The sequence below is a fragment of the Papilio xuthus genome, unplaced genomic scaffold (genome assembly GCF_000836235.2).
Source record: "Papilio xuthus unplaced genomic scaffold, Pxut_1.1 DF826933.1, whole genome shotgun sequence".
Classification (NCBI taxonomy): Eukaryota; Metazoa; Arthropoda; class Insecta; order Lepidoptera; family Papilionidae; genus Papilio; species Papilio xuthus.
This window is the reverse complement of record NW_013531716.1, coordinates 5,379,081-5,400,508: the sequence shown is the minus strand read 5'-3', so window position 1 is coordinate 5,400,508 and position 21,428 is coordinate 5,379,081. Positions and strand designations below refer to the sequence as shown.

The following is a 21,428-nucleotide window of genomic DNA, read 5'->3' as shown; positions in this document are numbered from 1 at the left end:
GTGTAACTATACAAACGTCAGCATCGATCAGATAAAAACTACACATTATATTACAGTCTTTCGTATTAATACTTTTTAAAAAATAGAACAAAGAAATAAATTACAAACAAGCAAATCTCACAGAAATGCGATAATTTGGTATCGTTATTGTACAAGACATATCTAACAAATTTTACAAGATTCTGTTATATTTACAAAACCGGACGATTTTATTTACTCCGGGCGACATTTTAGGGCATTATTATACAAAACTGAGATCTCTCGGGTATAAATTTACACCAAATAAGTTTGTACAGTGTGTTGTAGCACCACGGATTGTGGCTGATTATGGCGGCCATGGAAATCGTTAGACGAATAATCAGAATCTATAGTCGAGTATATATGCTCAGACAAAGGCCGATCACAAGGCGACCGCTCTGCGGAGTTAGCGGACTTGCCGCACAACGTCTGACAGGTGGTGTTCAATACAGACGCGTCCATCGTGTAAGTATTCGAATTCCTACCGTAATTTAGCCTCTTCAATTTTTGCCCGCGCCGCTTCGACGATGGCATCGCATAACGTAATCGTTCCCAAAACCGTTTCTCTTTCCACGTTATCTCCAAACCCGTTTTGAAATACGACTTCAATTCCGGATCTCGTGGAACGAGCCCTACGGCGACTATTATCAATTTATGTGGGTTCTTTCGAAGCGCTCTCTGTAACGCTTGTCGAAACTCTATTTGCGACCATTCTGTTAAAATGAAATTCTTTGTCAGCACAACGATTATGCGCCGAGACGCTTCAGTCGCTTCGACTACTAAATCAGGGAATTGCGCATAAGTAGCGTCGAATCGAGGTACGTCTCTATAATGTAAACAAAGATGATAAGACGGGTAACCGTTTTCCAGCTCCTGCGCTAAAGACTCTATTACGAACTCTTCGTCTTTGGGACTGTAACAGATATAAGCATCGTAAAGCTTATCAGCGTCATTAAAGGCGCCCGCTAGAGGCGAGAGCTTAATGCCGCAATTCGAATACAACCACATTCTGCAAGCGTATCTAAATGTGAATACTAAAACTAAAATCAATAAAACAAGCATGAAGCCAGTGAGAACCGACGCTAATAATGGTATGTTGTTGGAGACGAACAGAGCGCTTATCATCGATGAATCGCTTATTTCACTACATACCGTCACATTCAAATTCAAATGCTTTTTCGAGGGATCCATTTTATCATTCGAACACCACAAGTTCTGTACGTCTATAACTTTTTCGACGTTCTGAGATACGTACGTGAGGAAACCTTGTAAATATTTACAATCACATGACCAACGATTGCCGGCAATGAATAGCGTTTGTAACTTTTTATTATTGTCCAAATGCCACAAGCCGTAATTTACTAGTTTGTTACCATCCAAGCGTAAAACTTCGAGAAAGTCTAAAAAGGAAAAAGTCACGTTTGAAATAAACTCAATGGCGTTGTTTTGAAGATACAATTCCTTCAAGTTGCTCAACTTTGAAAACTCAAGGCCTCGTAACTGTTTCAACTTATTGTTGTCTAAATGTAGGATCCGAAGATCGACAAGTGTGTCGAATGAGTTGTTATGAAGTTTCATAATGTTACTAGAATTTAAATACAATACAACGGCTTTACGCATAGAAGCAAAAACGGTATCGTTGAGTTCATAGTAAACATTTCCATCTAAATAAATATGGGTCGCCGTGATGGGAAATTCGCTTGGAATTGCATTGGATTGTTTGACGGAACAATCTACAACATTAGTGGTTTTCGTGTAATCGTGATAACATGAACAGTTACTGGGACAAACATTCTTGCAATTGCAAAAATTGAAATCGCAACATCCGCAGTCGTCGGGGCAATGATTGTCATATTTACATAAGAAGTCTTTTGACTGCAGCGAACTAACGGGAACGTATTTGGCGCCGCGAACGTACGACTCTTTGCATATCGCGTTATCTAAATCCATGACGCGCGGATATTCCCGCGATGTCATGGAATTGATCAAGAGTAACCACTTCATTGTGCAATCGCATCGGAACGGGTTACCGCTAATATAAAACTCTGGCAACGTTCGATCGTCAGGCGTTCTCGAAATACGCAAACTATTTATATCTAAACTGTCGATCGCATTCGAATACATATCGACGCGGGTCAAATTTGTTTTATCCCTAAAAGTATCCGTTTCTAAATTAGAAATAAAATTATTGTTTATAAACAGAAGCTCGATGCTATTCGGTATTGACATGGCCGATAGTGCTACTATTCGGTTATGACTCGCGTCTAACGTCTTCACGTGCAATTCTTTCTGAATTTTATAGTAGTTTCCGAGAATCTCTATATAATTGGCGTGAATATCTAACCATTTTAAATTACCCGGAATGAAAGCGTAATCGAACCATACTAAGTGATTTTCAGATAGATTCAACCACAATAACTTCGTCAGCGACACAAACACGCCGTTTATGTCGGAAATAAAGTTTCCATCCAAACGAACGGCTTCCAATTGAGCGTTCCTTTGAAAGGTTTCCGTCTCGATCGACTGTATTTTATTTTTCGCCAGATTGAGTACTTGCAAGCTTGACAAACCCCAAAACATGCCAGCAGAAAGGTTACCGATTTGATTGTCGATCAATCGCAAGCCGGTCAACTGCGATAAGTTTTGAAAGGAATTATTTGCTATATCTGACAACAAATTTTCGCCCAAGTCTAATGACTTCAAGAACGATAATTGTGATATCGCTTCGGGGATTTTCGTCAACCTATTAGAACTCAAATCCAAATCCTTCAAGTCCGAACAATTTCGAAACGAGTTTTCGCTAATGTACGACAGTAAATTATTATTCAAGTTCAACTTATTCAGAATGAAAAGCCCGTTGAAAACGTGATCTTCTATCGTTATTAATTTGTTTTGGCCCAAGTTTAGAGTATGCAAATTGAAAAGAGGAGAAAACGCATTGTCTTCAATCTGCCCTATAGAATTATTACTCAAATTAAGTATTTGCAAAAAAAACAAATCCTTGAACATGTTCCGCGAGACGCGAGCGAGCGTGTTGTGCGACAAGTCGAGCACGATTAATCTTATTAAACCCCCGAACGTTTCATCTTCTATGTGGTCGCTCCTTATTTTATTCCCCGAGAGATCTAAAACGAGTAATTGTTCCAACCTATTAAATATTCTCTTAGGCAGTATTTCCAGTTCATTGTTTTTCAAATAAATCTCGCGAATTTCTCTCGTATTTTGAAATAAACCTTCCGGCAAATAATTTATAGCGTTCTCCGAAAGATTCACAACTTTTAACGACAGCAAGTCTCCAAACACCTCGGCGGGCAGCTCATTTATCTTGTTATTTTGCAGAAACAGTTGTGTCAGCCTACGTAGATGTAATATCTCAGAATCGGCCGGCAGGGACATGATATCGTTGTAACTCAAATCTATAGTTTGCAGCGTCGATCCACATTTATGATCGAAACCCAATTCGTCTACAAACTTTATCTTGTTTCGTGTTAAATTAAGTGACATTATGTTTTCCAGCGAACAAAAGAGGTCCGATGGTATCTTTCTGATGTTGTTGTACGCCAAATCCAACGTGTGCAGCTCTCTCAAGCCGTTGAATGCGCCGAGCGATAGTTCCATCTCCTTATTGTGGCCCCATTCATCGTTCATTGAGCGTATCTTCAAGGTCTTTAGGCCGCGCAGACCCTCGAAAGCGTTACCGGGGAGACGGAGCAGTTTACAATTATATATAGAGACCTCGGCCAAACCTTGCAGTCTGCCGAAGTGGTGATCCCTGAGCGTACTCTCTTGGGCCAGCGGTCCGCAGCGCACGGCCAGCCGGTGTGCGCCCTCCGAGTGCATCGAACCGGCGACGTCTCTGTCGGAGAGCGCGCGTACGTTGCACTCCAGCGCGCCGCCCGCCGCCGAGACCACGCAGCCGTCGGCAGCCTGCTCCGGCACCACACCGCCCATCACCAAACAAAACAACAACACGTTAATTATCATTTTAATCCACACTGTGACCATAACATTTTCACTCGTCAACTTATTTCATAGTAGGTCAATATAGTTCGCGTTTCGCAAACGATCATATTAACGACCGGAGCGGGGAATACTATTCACAGTACGATTTCGTTTATGAGCGTAGTAAACAGAGCGAGGCGCAATGGGTTCGTCCGGGACACGGGCTCCCCCCGCGACGACCGGCCGGTGACTGCCGTGCGGCTCGCGGGCGGCGGGCGCGAGACGCCATGAGCGCGCTTGCAGGGCTCGGGCCACACCATCGCGTTCCTATTGCCGCATACTAACTATGTAACCCTCGTAGTTTTAGACTTTTGTAGGAAACGGAAACCGTTACGTGACTCTGCGTCCATTAATGTTATTAAATGTTGCTTGCATCAGGATCGTAAGCGATCCCTGCATAATTAGTGTACTGGCGACGAAGACTTTCAACAAAAGTGTCCATTCAATAATTAAAAACATTATCCTTCCGAGCAGTCGCGTAAAAAAGCAATATTTTAACCATATCTTTAACTAAACATAATATACATTATTACATCCGGTAGTACAGTTTAAATGTTATATTTACCAAATACATATTAACATGTCGCGCGTGTCTCCGTCCGCTCGGAACTATAATAAAAAAAATATCTGGCAAATTTCAGCTAGATCTGTGCAGCCGTTCAGGAGATCCGTCTCACAAAAATCCATCCAAATTTTATTATGCATTTAATGTTCGTAAGATTAGGTTACGTAATGAATTATGTTACTATGATATTAAGTAAATTGTGGTACTGCTACACCAAACACACAGAATGCAGGAAAATATGACATTGTTGATAAAAAAAAATATTTCAAGACCTATCAAAGTGTGTTCATTTCATTTTTGCATGCATTCAAACAATAGGTTGGCGAACTGTCATAACTTGCGTAACCCGAACGCTTGCTTTTCATTTGACTTATGCAGCAAGTGATCTTACTGCAATAGTTGTGTTTAAAAATTGACACGCGATATTTATATGTGTGTTTAATAGAAAGAAAAGAAAAGTTATAAAATTACAAATTATACCGTACAAACAAAATTACTAAGAATAAGAACTGTAGGTTAATTATATTATCTTGAACGTTGTAAAACTGCAAAGTTTAAATCAACAAATGTATGAGGTAACAAGTTTATGACCTCTTGTGATATGTATCAACATACATAATTCGAAATGTTTCCTTCGACAAAACAGGTTGCTGCCAACCCATGAATGACGTAAAAAAGTCCCCTATACGAGGTTATGAAATATTTTTCAGCTAGAAATAAGCAGCTGCGCATTCTATGCTACTGTGGGCTGCCACAATCCTAATCTTACTAATTCGTCGTCCGCGACTCTATCCGTGCGGAATTAAAATAAAAACATTATTATTGGCCTAAGTGTTCTTCCAAGTTATGATCTATATGTATGCTAAATTTCAGCGAGATCCATCAAGCTGTACTAGACATACTTTCTCACAAACAGACATTCATCCAAACATTCGCATTTATAATATTAATAAGAAGTAAGATTTTATATTTTATTCACTATACAGGATATTACTCTATTTTCTACACTAATCCCCGCCCGCAATGGAAAATCAATAAAGTTATTTTTATGTAAGAAATAAATACGATCTTCAGTAGGTGGACGACATTAGAGTAAAGAGAGTGAACACCAATGTTAACGTAAAGATGAATCGAACAAAAATAAAATTCATAATCTCTCTATACCCGTCTTTACCTGTCTTAACATATCCTTTATTGCAGAGATTACTAAATGTAATGAACACCTGTATGTAGTATAAAGGGTCAGAGAATGGTCGGTGGTCTCGTCAGCATCTACTATCCACTATCCTAAAACAACATCCGGCATTACCGGCTTATGCCTACAATCTGAATGCTTTTAGTGACTACCAAAAAAGTAACCATAGATAAAATAACATACCAGGCTTGTAAAGATTTTTTTTACGAATTAACCAACGAACCATTACGAAATAATAAATTAACCTACTACTTTTGGGACTTCGTCCACACGGAGTAAAAAAAAACTAGTAATAGAAACAGTCTATGTCACTCGGGGATAGTGTAGCTCTCCAACAGTAAAAGAATTTATCAAATTGGTTCAGTAGTTTCGGAGTTTATTCAATGCAAACAATCAAATATATCTTCTTTATAGTATTAGTATCGTACACAGCCCCTAGCATTGTTGTTTACAATGAAATGAATAAAAAGATAATCGTTTGCATTCACCTACATAGAAACTGGTTGTAATCCAATTACAAATTCTACACAAACAACAAGAAAAATATCGGTTAGAGCAGCTGCCCGCGTTTTTATTTTTAATCTACATTGTACTGGTTAGTTTATTCTGTATGTAGCAAATGTCATAACAATGTCCAGTGAATTCAGTATCAATTGTTTTTATACGTCATAGGTGGGTAACGAGCCATTTGATTTGAAATTAAAAATAAATTGCTATTGCGCGTCAGCGACAAGTAAAATAAAATTGCAATTCATATTTCATCTATGAATGTGTTTAAACAATGGTGTGTGTACCGGACACACATAACCTATGTAAAACTCCGCCTTTACAACCGCGTAGTCCGCAAAAGTTTACGATAAGCTTTTACAAACTGCCGCATACTTGCTACAGCTTCCGCGGCAAGCGCGCGAAATATGTGACGTCATAAAGGCATATTTTTGAAAACTACTTACGTTGCTGTAATGAGAGTTAACCCGAAATTAATCTGTGGTGGTAAAAGTTTAAAATGCGATTAAAATTCATTTTGAATTATGAACTCATATATTTCAGTTACACGTTAAAACGGACTTTAAAAAAAGAAACAGTAATAACTAATGATGTGATTCCTCGCATTTGTTTCGAAAATCTTAAATAGTATTGTCTAATTAAATAGATAATAAGAAAGAATATTGACTTTTCATCTTATTACTGTCCAATAATAAAGTTACAAAGGCGACATGAATTACAAAGTAAGCTCTTTATTTTTGATTTTCCTTAACCAACAGAATAACAGAGAGATCACTGAAGTAAGTGATCCGAAACTGAAACGGTTCTGCGACCGCTCCCGACCTGTGAACAGATACCAAAAAGCTACCTATACCTACCTATTTAAACTGTAGAAAATATCCGATACCGAGTTTAGTATTTAACTAATAACTTAGGTATACAACCGTAAGCACCGACAATAATTTGATATTAACGAATTTCGCAATAAAGATGTTAAAATATTTTCAATACCTAAGGTTGCAAAACTAATTAAAGTTAGGTCTATAGAACAGCGAAGCATTTCGCGGCGTTACTTCGCATAATGAGTTGTCGCCTAGCAGCGTAACCTGCTAACGTTGCATGATGCTATTTTATTGAACCAAACAACTTTGACACAAATTGGACAGAGCGGGGCTTGGTCCAGTAATTTTCTCCATGTTCGGTTTTCTTTGGGCTTTATAATTGTATATTTTTAAATCACGATCGACATTCGTAAGCCTTAAGGATTTTATTTCTATCTTCACTTCCCTTTAAATGCTATTAAACTATTTTTTATTACTATTTAATGAAATACATTTACAATGTTTATAATGTAAATTGTAAAATATTTACCCCTTATTTTTCTCGTATCATTTTCGTTAATATTTCGCGAATAGCATCCAAGCGGGAGCGTGTCTGCGGTCAAACTTCACGGTATTCGATCATAATTATTTGGTACAGTGCACTCTGAAAAGCAGATCGGCTTACTAATTAATTTCGAGTTAAACGATCCCCGTTTTAACACACGAGTAATACAGTAATAAAGGTATACATATATATAAAAATTCCAATTTTAAGTCTAAACTGTGTCTACAGGACAAGCCAAACAGTAGTATAATCTTACTAGCCTACTAATATTATGTATGCGAATGTTTAGATGAATGGATGGATAAATGGATGGATGTTTGTTTGAAGGTATCTCTTGAACGGGTGAACGGATCTCGTTGAAATTAGGCATAGGTAAAACGTAGTCTTGAAGAACACATAGGCTATTTATTAACTTTTATTTTAATACCGCGCGGACGGAGTTGCGGGCGACACCTAGACACTTTTAAAATATTCATACTAGCTGTCGCCAGTGACTCCTTGTGAATCGTACTTCATTCCGCTGAATAAAACGACATTTTATTTATGAAGTTATTTATTACTTTTAAGTTTTAAAATCATACCATAGATGAATTAATCTGTAAACAAATACAAATCAATTAACTTAGCTATCTCAAAGACATAGTCATTAACATGAGTCAACAATCTTACATGCCACAAAATTAAAACTGATGGGTTCTAACAATAATTATAAATTGAGAGAATATTACCCAAATATCCTTATCAGTGGCAAATTATCTTTCGCAAAATACGTTATTCAATTCAGTCATACACATTTTTATAGTTGAAACTGGATAAGCGAGAACCTTCTATAACCGAGTCATTACCCGATCCTGACATACGACCACTATAAGAAACTCGCGTTAGAGAGTAACCTCTATAAGGCAGAAACATTTTGCGGTCCCTTAGATTCTCTCTTATCCAGGTTCAACTGTATTCATTTTTCTTACATCTTTGCTTAAACAAATTTATTATACTTCTAAGTCACTTGCTCTTGGTTTTATAATCTGATGTAACTTGGCTTTATCATAAACAAATTATATTAACTAAAATTTAAATACATTATTTTTAAAACATTTACATTTTGTAAAATCATAGCTTAATCAATAATAGATTCTCATATTTTTAAAAAACAAAGTGTTTATTGATTTCATTTACGATTTAGTAAAGAAATCAATTTTGCAAATAAAAAGTTCATAGACATATTTTCATAAAATAAAATATGCTCCCAGTACAATTTAAAAATGATGTAAATTTGTTTTAATTTTTTAAATAACAACATTATTTTAAATGACATGAAAATCAATTTTAAATAGAAAAAATGTCAATAAATATTATAATCTAGTCTTTCTGACTAATTTCAAAAAGGGTTTAGTCATTTTGTTATACAAATAATGCAAGTTCTAATCAATTTTTCCTTTAAAATGCAAAATGCATGCTTTTTTAAATTTATTAAAAAAAAACATGACCATACCAAAAATATAAAGTTCCTCACAACACTATGGTTACCATACCAAGTTGTGTACCGACGCCATTTTGTTGTGCCAAGTTCAGTCTTGTTTCACGTTGATTCAAAAATTAAGAGTAATAAATATTTTTGGTATGTTTCATTATTTACTGCTTCCAATATATACAAAGCTTAGTTGAAAAGATTAAAAGTGTAATGAGATAACAAAAATGTGCCAGTAACATGTATTTACTGTATCTGTTACTGTTAATATTTAATCTGTGCTATATCAACTCTTCTAACAATGGCAGCAAATATAACAATGAATTAGCTATTGTTATCCGTATACTTCATCAACACATGTTCAAAATTTATAAACATGTTCCTTTAATAATCATATGAAAATATGATAACATGGCCATTATGAAATCTATTACACTAAAGTAGCAAATTTGTCAAATGGACAAAAGCCTAATGAACAGATCACTTGAAACCTCTAATAGTAATCTAATTATTGCAAACTTTAATAAAAGGCCACTGGTTTCTTTTACACCATTTTGCAGTGTCTAAGTAGAATAAATAGGCTTACCCGCGATACAACTCGAGGTATTAACCTCGAATATAACGCGACATTTGACTAGAGGAACTGTAAGCCCATTATACGTCATCGCAACACAAAACTAACTCCACATCCAATACTGAATCCAGTTTATCACACATTATCCATTGTCAGATGTCAAAAGTCTTTCCAATGAAACATTAACATAACTAGAAATTAAAACTCTAACACTATTCACTATAGTCTTACGCGTCTTATGGCGAAACAAAACTGCTAGTCCATACTGCAAGAAATTGAAACACCTTTCTTTTTGCGATCCATCTCACTAACGTATACACTACTGGCTGGAAACTCCATGGAGGTTTTTATTATTCCTCTTTTCTCTTCACAACACAGAGGTGTGTCAACACCGGCAGCGCTTCCTGCAGACGGGACTGTCAGCGCGACTGCGCTTGGTCTATTTGTCGACCGCCTGTATGTGGTCGGGTCGCTCACCGCGTGCATACTTCGCCCACATCCGAGCGTATAGCATCTCGAGGCCTGTCGCGTACGCCTTGCAGTCGAATAGTGGACTCTCCGTTCTTGCCGTCCACACTTTCGCGCGTATCGCTTTCAAACTATAAGAAAAGGAATAAATTAAATATTGTACAGACAATATTAATCACATAAGTTACTCAACAAGCATTTTAATAAAATATGAAATAAAGTTATACTTACTATTCCCTATCTGTGCCTAATCTTACAGCTATATCTTGATACTCCTGCCTTGTTCTTGCAATGAGCTCAGGACAACCAAGAGTATTGAGTTGTGAAGCTGCAACTCTGTAAAAATACATTTATAATCTGTTACAAAAGATGTTTGCAAAAGTAAAATTTATTTGATTTTTATAATTAAATTAAATTGTGGTTTAGTCTTATTTTGTGTAGAAAGGGATGGGCATAGGCGGCTTGCTATTGTGTAGAAAGGAAATTGGTGTTTACCTAGAAGCCAATGTTTCTCCGGGCAGCGTAACAACAGGCGTGCCGGTCCACAGTATGTCCATGCTGGTGGTATGTCCGTTGCACAGCGGCGTGTCCAGACACACGTCGGCCAGCTGCCCGCGACGCACGTGCTCCTCCTTCGCCGCCACGTTGGAGAATATTATACGGCCGGGAGGGAGACCTGATGGCAACAATGAATGACATTCATTTATTTTTATATTTAAAAATAAGTCTTTACATCACTTTTTTGTTTAAAACTTGTCATTTTTAAACGTATTTTTTGTGATAACAGATGTAATTGTTAATTTTATATTTACCTAATTGTTGTGCAGTGGACTGCAAATTTGGTTCACCCACTGCTGGGAATCTCAACAGCCAGAGTACACTGTTAGGGACATGTTTTAATATGTACACCCACATATGTAAAGTCAGGGGATCGATTTTGTACAGCTGATTAAAGTTACAGTAGACTACAGCGTCATCTGGCAAGCCGTACTGTTGTCTTGTTGTGATCACAATTGATTGGGGCACCTCCTCGCCCGTCGCCGCCTTGTTGTTTGTCTGTGTCGTCGCCAAGCCGTTTTGTAATATTACTCCGTTTACTGATGTCTGCAATTTAATCATAAGTCATTAATACATTTAGAACATTAAATCTTATTATAGAACTGAAAGCACAAAAAAAAGCAAAAAACTAACCTGTATTTGTCCTGATGCAATCATAGTTTCGATAGGCGTGGTCGTGGGTAGTTCAGCTACTTTTAGTGAAATCTCTAAAGGTCTGGCGGCTCGCACTACTTCCTTTATCTCCTTGATGTCTGTATTCTCGACCAATGGCGACAGATCTGTCGCATTAATAACGGCCACGTTGTCGGCTAGAATGCCGAGGCTGTTGTGGGATTTGATTTTATCGCTAAGGATAAGTCTCTCCTGTAAATGCGGGAACATTTGCTTGTGGTCGCCCACAAAGAACGTGTGAGGCATATAGGCCAGTTTCTCGCTATATTGACTGGCCAACTCCAAAGGAGAGGTGACCCCATCAGTTATGATATAGTCCATGTAGTTGGCGCCGCTGGTTCCGGGGTAGCCGAGCCACATAACCTGTATCGGCGAGGGTCGCAGTGCGAATATTTCATTCCGCGCCCCTTTAGTGTAACCGTTCATATTCACCAAAATATGAATTCCATCCGCGTAGATTTTGTCAGCGGCCTTACCGTTGCAAGGCACTTGAGACAGGTCGACAAAATGTTCAGACTCGCGGGCGACCTTCGAGCGGAAAGTTGTGCCATCGTCGGGGCTGAGGGCGTAACAGAAGATCTCGACCTTTGTGCGGTCGTGCAGGCCGGGCACCGACTGCATCAAATGCGACGTCGGGTGGTTGCCGAAGTCGCTGCTCACGTAACCGATGCGCAGACGACCTTGGAGTTCACGACCGAACTTGTACGGGGCCTTGTGAAGGATCTGGACTTTCTCTAGGCACAGGTTGGCGTGTCGGGCCGCGATCGCCTTCCTGAACTCGTGCGTCAAGGGATAAAGCATGGAGTGATGAGGGTGCACAGACGGCAACCTATTCTTATCTATCTGCTCCGCCACTATGCTGACTAGCTTCTTCATACGCGCCTCGTAGTCGGTCCAGTCGCAAACAATTTGTAGACAATGCGCCAAATTGCAGTACGCATCGGGGAAATCTGGCTTCAGTTTTAATGCCGTTCTGTAAGATTGTATAGCTTCGGGAATGTTTCCGGAGTCCTTGTGAATGCTGGCGAGATTGCTATGCGCGTCGGCGAAAGCTGGATTGATTTGTATAGCTCGGGTGTAACATTGCAAAGCTCCGGCCACATCTTGCATTTCTTTGAGCGTGTTACCCATGTTACTATAGGCGTCGGCGAAGGTCGGCTGGATCCTGATCGCTTCCTTGTAATGCATGAGTGCTTCATTGAGTTTTCCCTGTTGTTGAAGTACTGAGGCCAAGTTGCTATGAGCCGCTGCGAATTCTGGGAATACTTCAAGAGCCTTTAAATACAATCGGGTCGCTTCTTCAATGTAACCCTGTTCACGTTTGATATTGGCCAAGTTATTGAGCGAATCTGCGTGAGTGGGACACAAGCGGAGCGCCGTGTTATAGCAGTCCTCGGCGTCGGCGACTTGACCTTTCTCTTTCAAAGCATTAGCTAGGTTACAATATGCATCTGGGAAATTAGGTTGTAGCTCTATCGCTCTTCTATATGTGTCGACCGCTAAATCAATCAAGCCCTGTTCGTAATACACGCATGCCAAGTTTCCGTGGACGACTGCGTTATTTGGCGATAAGTTCAGAGCTCGTAAATACGCCGCCACAGCTCTGATCAAACAAATAAATTTTCGTTAATCAGTGTTTTTATATGTTACATTATAATTTTACTTTTTTAATATTACCTGTCAAAGATTCTAGCTTCTTTGAGTACATTGCCCAAATTGATATAGGCGTCCAAGAAATTCGGGTCCAAAGCCACGGCCTTTTCAAAATGGTGAATTGCCAACCAGATTTCACTTTGGGCGTTAAAAACGCAACCCAAATTACTCCAGGCCACTGCAAAGTCAGGCCTCGTTTCGATGGCCTTCAAGTAACAAGCCTACACACACGAACAAAACCAGATATTACTATGGGACACAGAGCAATCATTTTAACATTAATGAAGTATTGAGATGTATGTTACGCCAGATAAAGAATTTACACCAAGGCGATGTGATTGGCGGCCGGTAGCCGAATTAAAAGCCTAGGCGACCGAGCACCAGTCAACATTTGCTTATCATATTACGCCAAATGCGCCCTACTTACTGTACGCTACGCCGATAGCGGTAACATCAGTAGGAAATGCAAACGAGTCACTGTTATAATACAAACAAACAGATACATTACAATACAAAAATATATAAAGATCTTAAAGATGTTTAATCGACAGAGCTTCCACTTCCCAACCGATGAGAGAGGATGGTAACCACAATGAGAGAACAATGTGCACGAGATGTATCCGATATCCTGTCCAAAACAATTTCTTGCAAACATTGAACACTTTACCTTCGTGGCTCGGCGGGTCATCGCTGCGGGAGAGAGTGTTGTACCAACCGTTACCAGCTACATACCGCATCGGTCACACCTACTGTCTTACCAGACAACACCTTGTGAAAATATAACACAATTAGTTGATTTTGAGTCAAACTGATTCGAACCCGATTCATAACTAAATCAAATGTTCAATTACATGATAAGGATCATTGTCAGGATCGTACCGTCACGGCGGGCCGGTGACGTGACGCGGCCGACGGGTGAACGACTAAATCGTATCGTACTGAACAATGTACACTACTCCACGTCGCTAATAAATAAATATATTAATACTACTGACGTCTCTGATCCTCCATTCCAATGTATCGTAACAACTACAAGCACAAGGATTAGAATAACTAAGTGAATTTTGAAGGAAACAGGACAAATCAAATCAAAAATTTCCATATTCAAGAAACTACTATCAGCATACTCTCTATTAAGACTTCAATCTTCCACACGACGTTTAAAAAAATTACCAAATACAAACAACAAACGTTCAAGAACAATAAATTAGATTAAAAAACTTAATATATACGCGGTGTGGAAGATTACTTTGAATTTAATTACGCAAGACGCTATAAAAACAAAAGTATCAAATCGACGCTCATAAATTGTGTTTGCATCAATACAAATATGGAACAAATCGGTGAACAAATAATTCTATTTGCGAATTGTCATGCGTCATTCACGGATTCATTCACACACCCTTTACAATGGTTTCAAGTGAGAATATAATTACTTTAAAGGTAAAATATGTATTTAAGCAATATTGAAACCATTATAAATTTACGCAATGCCTTACCGTGTGTAACTACGCTGTAAATAATTACGCTGACGTAACAGAGAGTACGCTAATTGTTAGCACACAAAGGGAACGAGTCCTAGAGTCCTGTTAGCTTCAGGCAACCCATACTGCGGAAAACGTGATCTTATTTACCTTTGCCTCGTCGAGCCGGCCGAGAGCCTTGAGCAAATTGCCCAAGTCGCTTCTAACGCAGTAAAGTTCCTGAGACAACACATTTTATTATAGAATGAGTACATATTGGAATTATACTAAACAGGAATAACAGTCATAATGACAATATATAATAGGTTTGTGTAAAAAGTAATATTGTTTAAAAATTATGTATTAGCCACAGACAACTTTTTTAAAAATCAATTTTCAATCATTCTCAACACTGTTTACTGTGAAAGAATTTATAATAAGTGGGTTTGAAATCTTTTTCTTTATATATATAACTGAACTACGCAAAAACTCGAGAACAGCTGAACAGATTTATCTTATCTTGGTCTTGAAATGTTCGTGGAGGTCTAGGGAAGGTTTAAAATATGAGAAAAAATCGAATATTTGACGGGAACTAATAAAGATTTTTTCATTCCATGCGCGGACAGAGTCGTGGGTGACAGCTAATATTTTTCTATAATTAACATTATTTATGTCATTATATTCACTAGGGCGACAACAAAGTAAGAAAAAACGTGGAATAGACAAACAATAGGCATTGTTACATGAATTAACAACTCGGTTACATAATTGACAATGTATGTGTTAAATATGTTTATGTATCTTTTCGATCTTATCTTTTAATTTATATTTATAATACCTCATGATACAGGTAAAAGTAAAAGATAAAAGACCACGTTTATACAAATCTCAATTAAAAAAATCGTTTGAAACACATTTTTCAGCTTACAAAGAGAGCATTCAATGCGTAATATTAAAATTATTGGGGCGTAACATAAAAGAGCAAAACGTGATCTGTATGGAAATGATCAGAAGCAAGAGATGACAAACAAGACAATGGGTAATTGCCGAAGCAGGAAATTTACTCCGCGAGCGAGCGTTCAAGGTTATCGTTATGTCTAAGTATGAGATGAATTATTTTAACGTCGCCTCTGCCTTTCATTGCGTAATGCTGGAATTTTTTGATCGACGTATTGTTGGTATATTTTTAATTCGAAACTGTGTGTTCAGATTGAATTTTTCTACAACTAACTCCATCCACAAGCAATTAAAAAAGAATTAGTAGCCTTTGTATTCAGGCTATGTTCTATGTCTATGCCAAATTGCAAGATCCATTGAGTTGTTCTGCAGATACCATGTAACAATCATCCATCCATCCAAATATTAGTAATATAAGATGTGCTATTTTTTAATTAACAATATCAATAAATAAACCTAATTATTTATATTATTTTGATTTTGTTTTGTTATGAATCTTTTAAAGTAATTTCTTTGTTTTCTTATACCGTGTAAATACATGTCTATATATATTTACATGTATATATTACACAATTATAAACTTTGCTATATGTTTATGCATATCTTGTTGATAATCCTTATCAAAGAAATCTGCAATAACTCACATTGTACGCAAAATATTGACCAAGAACTTCAGATAATTTCAAGGGCATTATAATACATTCTTATCTTTAGCATTTAATAAACAACACTACCGAAGACATAAGTATAAATAAATGATACCCTTGAGTTCACCCGTAGAATTAGCTTCATAAAAAAAAGAGCTACATAATAATTAAGGATTTTAGCCATTTTAAGTATTTCTAGTAAAGGCAAAATATTCCTCTATACAAAATTCCATTCTTTACTTACACTTATGAAATTATTCCTTACTTTGTTTTGCTGTTATCCCCTTATATCGATTTTAATCATTGAGTAGATAAAATAGCTATGTAATTTAGAAACATTCAGAAAATTTTGGTTTTTAATTCACTAATAATTAATATCATCATTAAAGAAATCTCATAGCTTTTGTTAAACTATTTAAGTAGTTGTCTAATTATCAAATAGCTATTATTACTTACGGGGTTATATTGTAGTGCAGTGACATAAGCTTGTACAGCCTGCTCCATGTCTCCAGCCGCCACAAGGGCTGCAGCCAAGTTGATATATCCATCGATAAAGTCAGGCTTCAACCTCACCGCATGCCTGTAGTTCTCCAACGCCTCTTGTAACTGTCCACGCTCTTTGTATACATTACCCAAGTTACTGGAAAAAAAACTTGATTGAAATTTACGTATCATATAATATATCTATACATGTTAATAAAATTGTGTTGTCTGTATGTAACATCAAAAAACTTATATTTCAAAAACAATGTATATGTGTTGCTGATAATGAAAAACCAAATTAAAAAATTTCTATCCGTCTGTCTTTCAGCAAGGTCATGTTTGTCCCGGATAATCAGATGGATAAATTTAGATGTCATTGGACAGCAAGGCAACTTGCTGGCATATTTAATAAAAACTTTTTTTTAAATTCTGCACTGACAAAGTCAGAGGCCAATGCTAGTGTAATAATAATTTTGAAGTCATTAATGAATTTAATATATGAAATGTTCTAAAAACATATTTTAAATACAATTTTAAACACATGAAATATCTACAGCAATAATAACAATTATGCATTTTGTTTATGAAAAAATGTTTACATTGCTCTATATCGCTCACAATATGCATTCCATTGCTATTAAATTGCATATTGTAAAAATGTGGTTTTTATATGGAATCCAATTGAGGCATACAATAACATATTCAGCAAAGGTCAAACATCTGCAGGAATTTTGTTTAAATTCAATATGTTTCATAAAACTACTATTTGAAATTAAACCTGCCAGGATTGTGTTTGGCACTGATTGTTAATTGTTATAAAAAAAGTATGAATAAAAAAATAGAACAGTACTAGAGCAATTATCATTTATCATACAATCATTTTAAATTAAACATTCAATACTGTATGATATAACATTTTGTACTTTGACCACCAAGTATCAAGTAACATAAATCATGCTATGTTTTCTACAATTGTTTTGTATTCAATGATATGTTCACACAAGTGTTTTCAATTAACATGCATTTCACTATTCAAGCTTTATTTCCTGGGTTTAGAGTTGAAAGTTTTATGTGCAAGTTATTTCTTAAACTTTTGTAGATATCATCATGTACGCAATAAAAGAGAACAGTAATTTTTAATTACATAGACATTGTACACATGACATTGTAAAAATTATTGCAATATATGACAATTTTATTATAATTAAAGCATATAAAAATAAAGTTACCTGTATGCTTCTGCCAACAAAGGGTTCTGCTTAATAGCAAGGGTTGAAAAGTGAGCTGATTTATCCAATCGACGACATTGAAAATGAATTGATGACAGCAATAACAAGACCCCAGTGTTGGTGCCATCTTGTCGCCATAACTGCATGCAATGCAACTCTGCACTATCATAATCTCCTGCTTGGTATTCTCGGTGTGCTAATTCTAGGAGTCCTAATGTAAAACAAAATTATAAACCTTACTTTAATCAACGCGTTACATTCAACAGAGATAAAATATTTCGTAAATGTATGGTACTCCATAAAAGTATTAAATAGTCAAGTTTACAGTAATAAACCCAAAGAACACACAGAAATACGCACCAACAGTAGATATTTGTTGTATGTCCGACATTTTTAAGATCACAGCATTTGCAGGAACACCGACTATTTGTTGAGGTTGCGTCGTGACAGATTGTGGCACTGCCACATTAGCTTGAGGTTGCATTTTTGTAATCATATTTTAGACACACGTATTATTCACTTGATTAAACCAAACAAGTAAAACCCATGAAAACAGAAAAAATATTGTCAGTAATTTTCCATGACAAAGGAATGCAACGAGCCTATACGATCACAAACTCTACGAACTTTTGAGAAAGATAATTAAATCAAAGGCAATATAATAATGCGATAACACACGCGGAAATTAAGAGGTACGGATGCATTATTGTCTGTGGTTCCATTCAAATTGATACTGTTTTTTCATATTATTGAATTACATTAGTTCGAAGGTTATAAAAGAAACGAAATCATATCATAATATTAAATAAAATAATTTAACTTTACACACATACCTTTCAGAGTCAAAATATCAAATTAGATAAACTTAAAAAAAAATGAGAAGCAAATAGCCATTTCCGTTATATTCTCCGGATCATTTTCAATTTCCACACAGTGCACAGATTAAAAAATTAATTTAATTGCCATATTTTTGATCTTGAACGCTTTTATTCTTATGTAATAATTTAGAATTTCCGTTTCAAATTAGGAGAACCTAGTAGATAAATAGGAATGACCACCAACATTAGCTAACGAAGCGAACTAACTTAGAGGAACAACGAGAGGATTTTTCTCACTACCTCCACTAAGAGTCTAGTTGTTAAGGTACTGTCCCTGCTTTAAATGTGAATTTATTTGATCAATTTGGTTTCACAATAGCTATATCGGATCAAAAGAGCGACTTTTAGGAATTAAAAAAAAAAACATGAATTAAAAAAGTCAAACAAGGATATCTGAATCGGTGAGGCGCTGCTATCGCGGTTGATTCTGTCAGTAAATTTAAAACAGACATAGAAAGATATTTAACAGCTACGGCACAAAAAGGATCGTGTAGTATTAACGGGGGCGCTAGTAAGCTGTCGTAATTTTGTCTGATTTGTATCATATATGATGGCAAGGTCAATTTTCCTAGTCTTTTCAACGTACATAAAACCGTTCGTTTGTCATAATTTTTTTTATTACTTTCAAGGGAGTGTAAATAAAACAAAACTGTAAAAATGTCACTCATTATTGTATACATCTTATACACAACGCATTACTGGACGGAATATATCACATGTCATATTTGTAAGATTAATTAGGTCAATATTTTTTAATAATATGGGATTGAGATAATTTAACTTCTAAACTGCACAAGGATATTGTGAATGATTACATTACTCTAAATAAGATAATAACTGAGCCACTTCTGTAAGATCCTGGGGAACAGATTCGTGATAGCATATGTATAGTTCTCTTGGTTCTGGTTCACTGAAAACTCGCCTAAAATATAAACAAAAAAAATTAAACAATAGTACACTGATTTATAACTATTATTTAGGATTAGAAGTTAGCAAAAGTTATAAACACTGGGACAAGGCATTAAATTAAATGCTTAACTCGAACATAAGCTTCCTTTTCCAAGTCGGAAAATAATAATAAAAGACAATTCCTACCCGACAACCCAAAACAGAAAGGGTTCACAATTTTTTTTATTAATGCCACACTGATTGAGAACATCATGAGGTACTTCAAACAAGCTGCCATACTCTCTGACTGCCACTAGGATTTTATTTAACGGATTTGATGGCGCATGGTTCTTTTTAAATCTGTGAAAAAAATCAAAATTACATTGTATTATAGTGTCCATGTTCAATTGTAAGTTTACATAAGATTAATAAAAAATATTGTGTAAATATTTAAAACAAATATCATTTTTATCTTTGACAGAATAAAAAAATCTCACTGCGATTGTATACATGGATGCATGAATGGATAGATGTTTGCTACAAGTTATTTTAGGAACGGCTCAACGGATCTTGAAGAATTTTGGAACAGATGTGGAACATAGTCTGAAAGGACACATAGTCTACTTATTATGATTTTCTCAATACTGCGCGGACGGAGTCTTTATAAACTTACTTCATACTATATTGCAGTAACTCGTGTATCTTCTTACAAGCCTTCCTAAAAGTAGCAACAATGTAAGAATATAAAACATTGTTCGCTTGCATTTCGATAGTTTTCATTGGCGCTATCAAAACTCCTTTCTCTGATTCCAGTTGTACAAAATGAAATAGGACATTCTCTTCACCGGCTGTTATTCTGAAAATTTTCAAGTTCTATATTTAATATTTTAGAATAGGACCTCATTCATTTTTTTTAATAACATGTTTTTTTACCTGTGGACAGTCACATGATTGAGTTCATTTAATAAACTTTTTCTTATATCTGTCATATCAATATTCCCGCTAGTTCTACTCCCATCCTGAAAATTATAACATATGATGACATTTTATTGTCAATTTTTGCAAAAAAAACTACAAATCCGATCTCAAATAAAAAAAAAACTTAAAAAGCTAAACTTTACGCTTAGAATTTTATTTAAATATAATCTATTTATATATTTTAAGTACACAATTAAAGGGTTCGTTCACACAGATAAGGGCGGAGATCAGGCAGATTTTTACACTAGTACTTAATAACAACATGCAAGAAAAGTTAAATTAAACCTTATTTTAATCTTATAAATCCTCAATACTCTACTCGCCTTGTCTGTATCGACCCTAATAACAACGATTTAATAATTATAAACATCCTCACCTGTCTGTCCCAGTCAGAATCAGATCCAGAGGAGTCACGGCGACCTTTCTGTTCTCTGTCCGCTCGCCGCCCGGTCACTCGCTCCTCAGTTATTTCACTACAAAAAATAAAATGTGATCAACATAAAAATTTACACATAATATTTATTCAAAGCCTTATCCCTTCTCTTGTATTATTTGCCTTATCTACATCTTTTTTTCTTCTGGAAATTCCACTGCCATATTGCTGCACATGGCAACGTCACTTAATCTCGAGTTGCAGATCTTACTAATATTATGTGAAAGTTTAGATGGATGGTTGGATGTTTATTTGAAAATATCTCCGGAACGGATGTAAAACATAGTCTCGAAGAACACAACTATAAAATACTCAAACATACCTGTTGCTCTTCAAACTATTAGAATCTTCCGAATAACTGATGTCTAAATTACTTGAATGTCTGTAATTCTTCTGTGAGCCGTTATACCATTGATTGTAAAGGCTA

General features: G+C 36.2%; 3 protein-coding genes across 4 annotated transcripts in view; all 3 read right to left on the bottom strand.

The window, feature by feature from the left end:
• On the bottom strand, window positions 1-4,192 carry LOC106122203 (protein toll). The gene has a single exon (XM_013318111.1). It carries the CDS (start codon window positions 4,021-4,023, stop codon window positions 274-276), a length of 3,750 nt encoding a protein of 1,249 aa, XP_013173565.1. The 5' UTR covers window positions 4,024-4,192; the 3' UTR covers window positions 1-273.
• A 4,794-nt stretch (window positions 4,193-8,986) lies between these two features.
• On the bottom strand, window positions 8,987-18,493 carry sxc (O-linked N-acetylglucosamine (GlcNAc) transferase sxc). 2 transcript variants are annotated; one of them, XM_013317959.1, is made up of 10 exons: window positions 18,185-18,493; window positions 17,825-18,035; window positions 16,569-16,752; window positions 14,680-14,748; window positions 13,070-13,266; window positions 11,354-12,995; window positions 10,975-11,266; window positions 10,658-10,838; window positions 10,394-10,498; window positions 8,987-10,293 (listed from the first exon to the last, which is right to left on the bottom strand). In XM_013317959.1, exons 1-10 carry the CDS (start codon window positions 18,318-18,320, stop codon window positions 10,134-10,136), a joined length of 3,177 nt encoding a protein of 1,058 aa, XP_013173413.1. In that variant the 5' UTR covers window positions 18,321-18,493; the 3' UTR covers window positions 8,987-10,133. The 2 variants fall into 2 exon arrangements, with proteins under 2 accessions (XP_013173413.1, XP_013173414.1); XM_013317960.1 differs by lacking the exons at window positions 14,680-14,748; window positions 16,569-16,752; window positions 17,825-18,035; window positions 18,185-18,493 and adding an exon at window positions 13,713-14,292.
• Window positions 18,494-19,354: 861 nt separating this feature from the next.
• Window positions 19,355-21,428, bottom strand: part of in (inturned planar cell polarity protein) — a 5,272-nt gene continuing 3,198 nt past the window's right edge. Inside the window, exons 6-11 of the mRNA XM_013317694.1 lie at window positions 21,324-21,425; window positions 20,945-21,041; window positions 20,524-20,609; window positions 20,264-20,446; window positions 19,798-19,950; window positions 19,355-19,624 (exon numbers count right to left, since the gene is read on the bottom strand). Of these exons, the coding sequence (XP_013173148.1) occupies window positions 19,519-19,624; window positions 19,798-19,950; window positions 20,264-20,446; window positions 20,524-20,609; window positions 20,945-21,041; window positions 21,324-21,425 (727 nt within the window). The 3' untranslated portion in view covers window positions 19,355-19,518. The remainder of the gene's footprint in view (window positions 19,625-19,797; window positions 19,951-20,263; window positions 20,447-20,523; window positions 20,610-20,944; window positions 21,042-21,323; window positions 21,426-21,428) is intronic.

Bases quoted from the DNA above. Each gene is read 5' to 3' on its own strand.
- LOC106122203 (XM_013318111.1), bottom strand. From the start codon at position 4,023: ATGGTCACAGTGTGGATTAAAATGATAATTAACGTGTTGTTGTTTTGT.
- sxc (XM_013317959.1), bottom strand. From the start codon at position 18,320: ATGATTACAAAAATGCAACCTCAAGCTAATGTGGCAGTGCCACAATCT. The intron at 16,753-17,824 runs GTAACTTTATTT...TTTTTTTTCCAG, and splicing joins TTGTTGGCAGAAGCATACAG to TAACTTGGGTAATGTATACA. The intron at 12,996-13,069 runs GTAATATTAAAA...TTGTTTGATCAG, and splicing joins GAAGCTAGAATCTTTGACAG to AGCTGTGGCGGCGTATTTAC.